At 48.6% G+C, this 10,000-nt stretch overlaps 2 protein-coding genes across 2 annotated transcripts; one reads left to right on the top strand and one right to left on the bottom strand.

Moving 5' to 3' along the window:
• Positions 1–683: 683 nt before the first annotated feature.
• On the bottom strand, positions 684–2,397 carry EAH_00038450 (4-hydroxybenzoate octaprenyltransferase, putative; the record flags this gene model as incomplete). The annotated part of the gene is made up of 3 exons (XM_013395459.1): positions 684–973; positions 1,386–1,667; positions 2,037–2,397. 3 exons carry the CDS (start codon positions 2,395–2,397, stop codon positions 684–686), a joined length of 933 nt encoding a protein of 310 aa, XP_013250913.1.
• Positions 2,398–6,036: 3,639 nt separating this feature from the next.
• EAH_00038440 (hypothetical protein, conserved) lies at positions 6,037–8,478 on the top strand (the record flags this gene model as incomplete). The annotated part of the gene is made up of 1 exon (XM_013395458.1): positions 6,037–8,478. One exon carries the CDS (start codon positions 6,037–6,039, stop codon positions 8,476–8,478), a length of 2,442 nt encoding a protein of 813 aa, XP_013250912.1.
• Positions 8,479–10,000: the final 1,522 nt, after the last annotated feature.

Raw genomic sequence — 10,000 nt, 5'->3', positions numbered from 1 at the left:
TATAGGGTTTAGGGTTTAGGGTTTAGGGTTTAGGGTTTAGGGTTTAGGGTTTGATGCATAACAATTCGTATTTCTTAATATACATCAGATGTATCTAAAATATATAGAAGAGAATGTCTACTTCGTATATTATATAGAAGAATAAAAATATATATATATATATATATATATATATTTTTATTCTACATATAGATGTTTGCTAGGGCCCTAAACCCTAAACCCTTCGCCAGCGGCTGCCGTCAGTGCGTTGCTGAGGCCTTAAAAGGGTTTAGGGTTTAGGGTCTCGGGTTTAGAGTGTTAGGCTGTAGAGTTCAGGGTTTAGGGTTTAGGGTTTATTTTCTTGCTTGAGAAGGGGGCTACCCTAACAACACCCCACACCGCTTACAGTCCCCCGTAAACCCTAAACCCTAAACCCTCGTAAGCCCTTTATCTCCAAAGCCTTACACCCTCCTAACGCTCGCAAACCCTAAACCCTTATAAACCCCTAAACCCTCCTAATCCCTTAAACCCTAATCTTTAAGCCCTTCTAGCTCCTAAACCCTTTAACCCTTAACCCTCAAACACTAAACCCTCAAACCCTAAACCCTTAAACCCTAAACCTTTGGTTGTAGACCCTAAAAAGCTCTGCTTATATGCAGAGGAGAAGGGGGCCCCTAGGAAGAGAGGCCCCCCTCTGCCTGTCATCAGCAGCAAGGGAGATGTAGTAGCAGCTGCTGCTGCTGCAGCTGCCGCAGCTGTTGCTGCTGCAGCTGCCGCAGCTGCTGCTGCGCCTGCTGCAGCTGCTCCTGAAAAGCAGGGACAGGTGCTGCTGCTGCTGCTGCTGCTCCTGCTTTTGCTGCTGCACCTGCAGCCCCTGCACCAGGTGCTGCAGCAGGTGCTGCTTCAGCTGGTGGAGGAGGTGCTGGTGAAGCAGGGGCCCCCGTAGAGTGTCTGGGGGCCCCCCTAGATAGCAGCAGCAGCTTCTGCAAGCTTGCTGCATAGAATAGAAATAGTTAGTATGGGCCCCACAGCAGCAGCAGCTTTAAAGGCTTGGCCGCATGCAGCAGGGCTGTTTAGATTTGTCCTCCACACAAGACGAAGCAGCAAAGTGCAGCAGCAGCAAACACCAGCATAGTAATAAGAAGGTGCAGCAAGGGGGGCCCCTGCGAGACCCCACAATAGGCCCTGTGCTGCTACTGCAGCAGAGCAGCAAACCCTTGCTGTTTGAGGCCCCCAAGCAACAGCAGCAGACCGAACATTAATCTTTTTATCGTCAGCTATATCTTGAAAAGAATAAAGAGTATCATACACCAGAGTCCACAGTGCACACCCTAAATATAAACAAAAAGGAGACAGCTTAACTTGCAGAGGCGACTGCAAACAAATACTAAAAGGAGACAACTCACACAACGTCCCCCAACGGGATCCTGCTGCTGCTGCTGCTGCTGTTGCTGCTGCTGCTGCTGTTGCTGCTGTTGCTGCTGTTGCTGTTGCTGCTGTTGCTGTTGCTGTTGCATCGTCTGCTGCAGCATCAGGAAGCAGAGCAAAAGCATCATCAGTATGATCTGCTGCTGCTGCTGCTGCTGCTGCTGCTGTTGCTGCAGGAGAAGCAGGTGGATTGGGGGGGCCCCCTTGTGCTGCTGAGCGAAGATTAATAAAAGCATAGGGCCCCAAGACAGCAGCAAAACCTAAGAGGGCCCCCCAGCTAAAGGTCATCCCTAAGACAAGCTGAGGTATAGAGTAAAATCTTTTTGCTGCAGGATAAAGAGCAGCTGGAAGGATTGAAAGGAGACCCAAGGAGACAGTAAAATAATTAAAAGAGAGCAGCACAGCTAGTGAGGGTATTAGCAGCAAACTAAGGGCCCCTAGGGCCCCCCTAAGGCTTACTACGCCGCATGCAAGGGGCCTTGCTTTTGTTCGTTCTACTAATGCATCTATATGTCTATCCCACAGATCGTTAACTATACACCCCGCGCTGCGCATTAAGAAGGCCCCAACTAAACATAACCCTAAAACTTTTACTGAGTTAAGCCAAGCACTGATGCACAATTTCGCACCTTCATGCTGCTGCTGCTGCTGCTGCTGCTGCTGCTGCTGCTGCTGCTGCTGCTGCTGCTGCTGCTGTTGAAGGGGAAGCAGCGGCTGCAGCAGATCGTACTGCTCTTGAGCTTGCTGCTGTTGCTGCTGTTGTTGCTGCTGCTCTTCTTGCTGCTGCTGCTGTTTGTTGTCTTGGTGGTTGTCTGCTGCTTTAGCCGTGAAGAGAGCAGCAGCAATTAATGAAGCAACAGAAGGAAGTGCAGCAGCAGCAGCTGCTGCTGCTGCTGTTGCTGAGGCATCAGTTACAGGAGTAGCAAGACATACAGAAAACGCGCAAGGCCAGAACAGCAGCCAACTCCCCACAGGTGCATGCACTCGCATAAGAGACAAATAGGGCGCCCACCAGGGGCCCCTTTGGGGGCCCCTTTGGGGGCCCCCTTGGGGCCCCCCTTTGGGGCCTCCTTGGGGGGCCCCTTGGGGGCCTCCTTGGGGGGCTCCTTGGGGGGCCACTTGGGGGCCCCTAGGGGCCCCCCCTTCTTCTTCTTTACCCACTATAACAGATTCAGGAGGGGCCCTAGGGCTGCTAGTTGCAGGCTGGGGGGCCCCCCTTTGCGGCTTATTGAGGTCATTAGGTAATTGTACAGATTTAGAAGAGGTAGAAAATGTAAGAGCAGCGACAGGCCGGCAAGTGTGGGGCCCCACACGAAGGGAGGGCCCCCAATGGGGGCCCCCCAGGTAACCCCGTGCTCTTAAACCTAATGGGGGCCCCAAAGGGGGCCCTCCAGGGGCCCCTCTGGGGGCCCCTATAGGGGCCCCTATGGGGGCCCCTAGAGGCTGGAGGGTAGCGAAGGGAGGCCCTGCTGTTGCACGAGATAAAACAGTAAAAAGGGAGGGGCCCCCAACCCCACGGTACCCCCCAATCATTTAGAGATATTTAATGATAGAACCGGGGTTTAGGGTTTAGGGTTTAGGGTTTAGGGTTTGAAGGTTTTAGGGGCCCCTTATAAGGGCCCCTATATATTCATACACCCGAGTCAGCAGTTATCGGGTTTGTCTGCTGCCCTCTTTTGCTTTAATTTAAAATAAAAATACAAAAATAATATATTTATTTTATTTTTATTTTATTTCAATCAAAAGACTCAACAACAAACCCGTTCCTCTGTCTCCTCGGGGGCTGCTACTAGGGTACGGGGGCCCCCGTGGGGGCCCCCCATGAGGGGCCCCCCATAGGGGGCCCCCTCCGAGGGCCCCCCCTTGAGGGGCCCCCTTAGGGGGCCCCCAGTAGGGGCCCTGTAGCTGCCCCTGCTCTTATTATTGATGTTTCCTATCGATGTATTTAAGTCTTAAGGGGAGGTGCTTAAGCCTTTAGAGACAAATCTTGACAGACTAGGGTTTAGGGTTTAGGGTTTAGGGTTAGAGTCTATATATTCTGTTCTTCTGATGAAGAGGCTTGTACAACGAAGAGTCCTCCTGGCCCAACTCGTCATAGCTAGCTGTAGCTAGCTCTAGCTAGCTGTAGCTAGCTATAACTAGGTGTAAGTAGCTATACCTAGCTACCCCTCTGTTTTAGTCTCTCTGTCTGTATCTGTCTCTGTCTCTCTGTCTCCGTCTCCGTCTCTGTCTCTGTCTCCGTCTCTGTCTCTCTGTCTCTGTCTCTGTCTCCGTGTCTCTGTCTCTGTCTCTGTCTCTCTGTCTCTCTGTCTCGCTGTCTCTGTCTCTCTGTTTCTCTGTCTCTGTCTCCGTCTCTGTCTCTGTTTCTCCGTCTCTGTCTCTGTCTCTCTGTCTGTCTCTGTCTCTTTCTTATTCTCTGTCTCTTTCTTATTTTTTGTCTCTGTGGGGGCCCCTTCGGGCCTTTATTGAAGCAGCACGAAGACTAAGGCCCCCTTGAAGGACCCCACAAAGAGAGGAGACAGATTCTTTAAACGCTAACTATCTCTGGAGACAATACAACTAGCTAGCTACAGCTAGCTAGCTACAGCTAGCTGCAGCTACTTGACAGCTAGCTAGTTGTAGGCTAGCTAGTTCTTACCTGGTTCTTCGCTAGCTACTTGTTAGCTACCTAGTGGTTAGCTAGTTGTTAGCTAGCTAACAACTAGCTAGCTACAGCTAGCTGCAGCTACCTGTAGCTAGCTGTATCTAGTTGTAGCTAGCTGCAGCAAAATGTACCTAGTTGTAGCTAGCTGTAGCTAGCTGCAGCTAGCTGTAGCTGGAGGTAGCTAGTTTTTAGCTAGTTGTTTATTTCTTTTTTATTGTTTGGGGAGCAGAACCAATAAGAGCAGCACTAAACAAATTAAAAAGGCCTCTTTAAACTATCCCTATTCCTCGGGGGTCAACTCAACGGGTCTGTAGCGAAAGTTTTAGGGTTTAGGGTTTAGGGTTTAGGGTTTAGGGCATAGACCTCAGGCCTTAGGATGCAGGGCCTAGGGTTTAGGGTTTAGGGTTTAGGGTTTTAAAGCACCCAAGAATCCGCCTTTTCTTCCTGTAGCCCAACCATCACAGAACATTCAGTAAAAATAGGTTAGGGGTTTGCAGTTTAGGATTTAGGATTTAGGGTTTAGGGTTTAGCGTTCAGGGTTTAGGGTTTAGGGTTTAGGTGTCAACATCCTCTTTCGTCTGTACGATTAGAGCCGAGTGGATGCCTAAGCGCAAAGACAATTACTTTTAGATTATGGTTTAGGGAATATAGTTCAAGGGTTTAGGGTTTAGTGTTTAGGGTTTAGGGTTTAGGGTTCAGGGTTCAGAGTGTAGGGTTTTGTATATCAGAGATGCGCCTCTAAGCAAAGTCTGTGCGGGCCTTCAGGGTCCTTGCTGCTGCAGTTGCTGCCGCTGTTGTTGCTGTTCTCTCTGCTGTTGCTGCTGATGTTCCTGCATATACTCTACGTGCAGTTGCAGCTGCTGTTGCTGCTGTTGCTGCTGCTGCTCCTGCTGCTGCTGTTGCTGCACTTTCATTTATTAGATATTTTGTTTTTAGCTTCCATGTCCCTCTTTAGGTGTTTTGGCCCATCTTTTTTTCTCTTATGCTTTTTAAATGCCTTTATTTGCGTTTTAATATATCTTTTAGCTAACAAAATGAAGAAGGCAGACAATAATATGTATATTATATATATATGTGAACAAACCCCTTCGTAATAGTACTCCTACTCCATTCTTTTACTTTTATTTTATTTTTATTTATGTTTGTTCATATTAAAACGAGAAGACAAACATTTTGCACGAAAGATTTGCTAGCAGCAGCGGGGTGTACAGACAGGTGACCGTTGTTGTATGTGGAGGTTGTGGGGCCAGACTACCTCAAGAAGATCAATGAAAAAAGAAGAAAATAAGTTTAAAATGAATGAAAAATAAACAAATTTAATTATTGTATTTAAATGCATAATATTTGATTTAAAAATTCTGGTGTATCTGCAGCTCGCTGGACGGCGATGGGGGACGAGAGCGCTGAGCGTTTCTTTTTTCTATGTCTGCCTCTTCATAAATCTTTATAATTGTTTTTAAATAGGCAAAAATAAACAAAAATATATATGTTTATTTAAGTAAATATATTTTTAAGGAGGATTTCTATGAGAAAGAGCAGCAGCAGCTGCTGCTGCTGCAGCAACAGCTGCGGTGAAAGACCAGCACAGCACCAGCGGGCAAGCGGAGGCGTTTTTAGAATTATTTCTTTATTTCTTTGTATTTATTGTTTTATTTGTCTTTGTTTTATTATTATATTTGTTTTAGGGGAGTTATTCTTCTTCATATGCGCTGAGCAACGCCTCCTTCCCTCCCCCCCTTGGGGTGTATACGCAGCTCGGGTGTCAGTCGTCGGTAGAAGAGCATTAAATATCCTTTTACAGGTTTTCTTTACCCGTATTAATTTCTAATAAATTCAATTAAATGAAACTATCTAATTAATTTTTATTTCTTGTCTCTAACCCCTCAACACCGCTCCCTTAGCTGCTGCTCCTCGCCCTCAGGCGGCAGTGCAGCAGCTGCTGCTTCTTCTTTTTTTTCTTTTGTTTGCTGCTGCTCTAACTCACCATGGGTAATATCGAGAGTTCCCTGACTGCAGAAGCCTCTATGTTAACACCAATCCCCGCAGCAGCAGCAGCACCCGCAGCAGCAGCAGCAGCAGCAGCAGCACGAGAAGAAGGGGCCCCTTCTGCTTCTTGCTGCGTGGGGGAAAGCTTTATATCGAGGGCCTCTGCAGTGCAGCGAGAAGCTGGTGTCCCTCTTCAGCCGCCTGCACGTCTGCCGAAGCTTGACCCTCACAGTGCTTTATTAGGCAGGCCCCCTTCCTGTAGCCCTCCTCTCCCTGTACAAACAGCCGCAGCAAGTATCCCTGCCTCAATGCAGGAAGCAGAGACAGAGACAGATGTGGGGGCCCCCAGTGCAAGCCCCAGAGATAAAGGGGGCCCCCCCCTTGGGGGCCCCTGGGGCCCCTGGGGGCCCCCTACCTCAGCAGATGATATGGAGTTGCTGTGCCCAACTCCTTATCAAAGCCTTTCTGTAGATCAGGGGGCCCCCGGGGGGCCCCCAGGGGCCCCCATTGGGGGCCCCTGTTCTATCTCTGGACGTCAGCAATTAGAGAAGTTCAGTGAAGCTGTAGGCAGGGCTTTAGCAGTAGGGGGGGGGCGCAGCAGCAATTGCTGTCTTGTTGCTGCTGAGAGCAGCAGCAAACACTTTGAGGTACCTCCTTCTCTTCTTGCTCTCGATGATCTTATCAAATGCAGCTTAGGGGGGCCCCCCCAACCAGGTATTCACACTAATAGCCCAGCAGCAGCTTCTGCCCCTAGCAGCAGCAGCGCAGCAGCAGCAGCAGCAGCAGCAGCAGCAGCAGCAGCAGCAGCAGAAGCCGATATGCAGCGGGGGCCCCTCACCCCCAGTGCAGCCGAAGCAATCCATAACCTTAAGGGGGAGGGGGCCCTAGAGGGGGCCTCAGGTGAGCGCAGCATACGCAGTGCGGCTGCAGAGACAGCAGAGGGGCCCCTTACCTCCTTCTCTAAGCCTGGTGCTCTACCCAGCAGCAGCAGCAGCAGCAGCAGCAGCAGTAGCAGTAGTAAGGCAAAGGGGAAGGTGGAGGGGGAAGAGGGTGTCGTTACTGCTGCGGCGGCTGCAGCAGCAGCAGCAGCTGCTGCTGCTGCTGCTGCTGTCGCAGAGACTAGGGACCAGACAAGAGAAGAAAGCAAAGAAGAGGTTGAGCTGCTGCTCTCCTCTCGTCTGATCTGCACGCACACTTCAATCACCAGCAGCAGCAGCAGCAGCAGCAGCAGCAGCGGGGACTGTCAGCTTTACGCGCTGCAGCAGCTATCTGCTCGCCTTCACGAGTGTTCTGAGGTCATTGCTAGAACTTTGCTGCAGCAGGGGCCCCTTAGGGGGCCCCTTAGGGGGCCCCCAGGGCCCCCCTCTCCCCTCAACTCTACAGACACAATAAGAGAAGTTGCTGCTGCTCTCAAGCGTCTTGAAGCCTCTATTGAGGTGTTTTCTGCTATACTTGCTGCATGCAAGAGACAACTGCTGCCGGAGGAGATGGGGGCCCCCATAGGGGGGGCCCCCTTAGGGGGCCCCCCTTTGGGGGCCCCCTTAGGGGCCCCCCTAGGGGCCCCTGTAGGGGTCTTAGCTGGGGGGGGCCCCCTAGGCGGCCTCGGAGGGGCCCCCGATGTGAGGGGGGCCCCCAACCTTGGGGGCCCCTTGAGTGAGTGTGTAGACCCTAAAGACAATACCTATATAAATCTGGGGCCCCCCAGCAGCACTGCGTTAAGTAGGGCTTTAAAAGAGTTCAAAGGAGACACAGAGGAGGAGGGGCCCCTATCTCCTGTCTTCTATTTAAGCAGAGAGGCATTATCACCTTCTTACAACACCATAGAAACAAAACCAGCACTGGGGGGCCCCCTGGGGGCCCCCTTGGGGGCCCCTCCAGTTACCCTTCAACCCTCTTCGCGTGAGGGGGGCCCCCAAAGGGCCCCTCAAGTATCACTCTTAGAAGGGGGGCCCCTAAAGGCCTCTTCCTCTACATTGTCTCCCTATAAGGAGATAAACAAATCTGCAAAAATACAGCCCTTTACAGCTGTACCCTCAGCCAAATCTCTCTTAGGGGGCCCCTCTAGAGGCCTCTCTAGGGGCCCCTCTGGGGGCCCCTCTGGGGGCCCCTATGTGGGCCCCTCTGGGGGCCCCTCTGGGGGCCCTTCTGGGGGCCCCTCTTGGGGTTCTTCTAAAGCCGTTTCTCGAGGCACAAGCGGAGTGGTATCAAGTGGGGGCCCCCAGGGGGGCCCCTGCCCCTCTGGGGGGCCCCCAGGGGGCCCCCCTGGGGCCCCTTTGTTTGGTTGTGTTGAAAGCAGCATCTGCGGGCCTGGGGAGAGGCGAGGAGATAAAAGAAGAAGTGGGGTGCAGGCTTTGAGGTGGGCGCGGGATCGCTTTATGGGGATCGTTGTTAATCATAGGAAAAACAGCAGCAGCAGCAGCAGCAGCAGGAACAAACAGTGAGCTGCTGCTGCTGCTGCTGCAGCAGCAGCAGAAGCAAGCTAGGACCTTCCGATGCTGCAGCCGCAGCAGCAGGAAACGCCAACATTAAGCAGCTCCGACTCATGCTGCTTCAGCAGCAGCAGCAGCAGAAAGCAACAGCAGCAGCAGCAGCAGCAGCAACGAGTGTTGCTGCTGCTTCTCTTAGCATCAAGTTGAAAAAAGTGCAGCAGCAGCAGCAGCAATACACGGGGGTCTTCTAAGCCAATGCATTACGTATATATAAAATATATAATTAATATATATACAATTAATATATATATACATATATGTACTTAATGCTTGCTTTATTCTTCTATTATTAATAGCTGCCTATACACCTGAACAGGATGCTGCAGCAAAACCGCGTAAAGCCGTGAGGGCGTCAACAGCTGCGGTGTAAGCATTTCTTGTATATATACATATATATAATATATTTGTATATATATATAATATTTATATGTATATATATGTATATATATGCATATATATATGTATATGTATATATATGTATATATATGTATATATATACGTGTAGATGCGTCTATATTTAGATATATATGAATATATATATATATATATATATACATATATATGCATGTATATATATATATATATTCTATCAATATATAATGCAGTAGAGGTCGCTGGGGTTTTTATTATTTGTCTCCTCCCCAGAGACAACTCGAGCAAACGCCTGTCTCCTTTGTTAACGCTGTCTCTTTTATTATATATTATTATATATAGGGCTGTCTCTTTTATTATATATTATTATATATAGGGCTGTCTCTTTTATTATATATTATTATGTATAAAGCTGTCTCCTTTACTATGTATTATTATATATAAAGCTGTCTCCTTTATTAAAGCTGTCTCCTGTCTCCTTTATTAAAGCTGTCTCCTTTATAAATGCGTCTCTTTGTTTGTTCTGTTGTTTCTTTTATTTATTTATTTATTTATTTATTAATTTATTTAATTTATTTATTTATTTATTTACTTGTTCAGAAGGATGAAGAGACAGAGGTGGTTTTATCGCTTTCTTTTTCTTTTGCTTTTATTTGTCTCCTTTCTTCTTATTCTTTTGTCTCCATGCTGTTTGCTGCTGCTGCTGCTGCTGTTGCTGCTGTTGCTGCCGCTGCTGCTGCTGAAGCTGTCTCTCCCTCTGTCTGTCTCTCTGTCTCTCTCTCTTGTCTCTCAGAGATAATAATAATTGCATAGAATAATAATAGCAATAAGAACAGAAATAACTAATAATAATAATAATAAAACAATAATTGTTAATCATTAGCAATAATTATTATTAATTAATAATAATTAATAATAATAATAAGAAATAATAAGAAATAATAATAATAAATAATAATGCTGAGAAGCAAACAGCAAACTGGGCTTCGCACGTGCAGCTGCAGCAGCAGCAGATGCAGCAGTAGCAGTTACAGCAGCAGCAGCAGCAACAGCAAGTGCAGTACAAGCAACAGCTACAGCAGCAACTGCACGTCGTCTTCGT

Source organism: Eimeria acervulina, genomic scaffold (genome assembly GCF_000499425.1).
Source record: "Eimeria acervulina Houghton genomic scaffold, Eah_scaff436, whole genome shotgun sequence".
Taxonomy (NCBI): domain Eukaryota; phylum Apicomplexa; class Conoidasida; order Eucoccidiorida; family Eimeriidae; genus Eimeria; species Eimeria acervulina.
The sequence above is the reverse complement of the archived record's forward strand: the minus strand, read 5'-3'. Positions and strand labels throughout refer to the sequence as shown.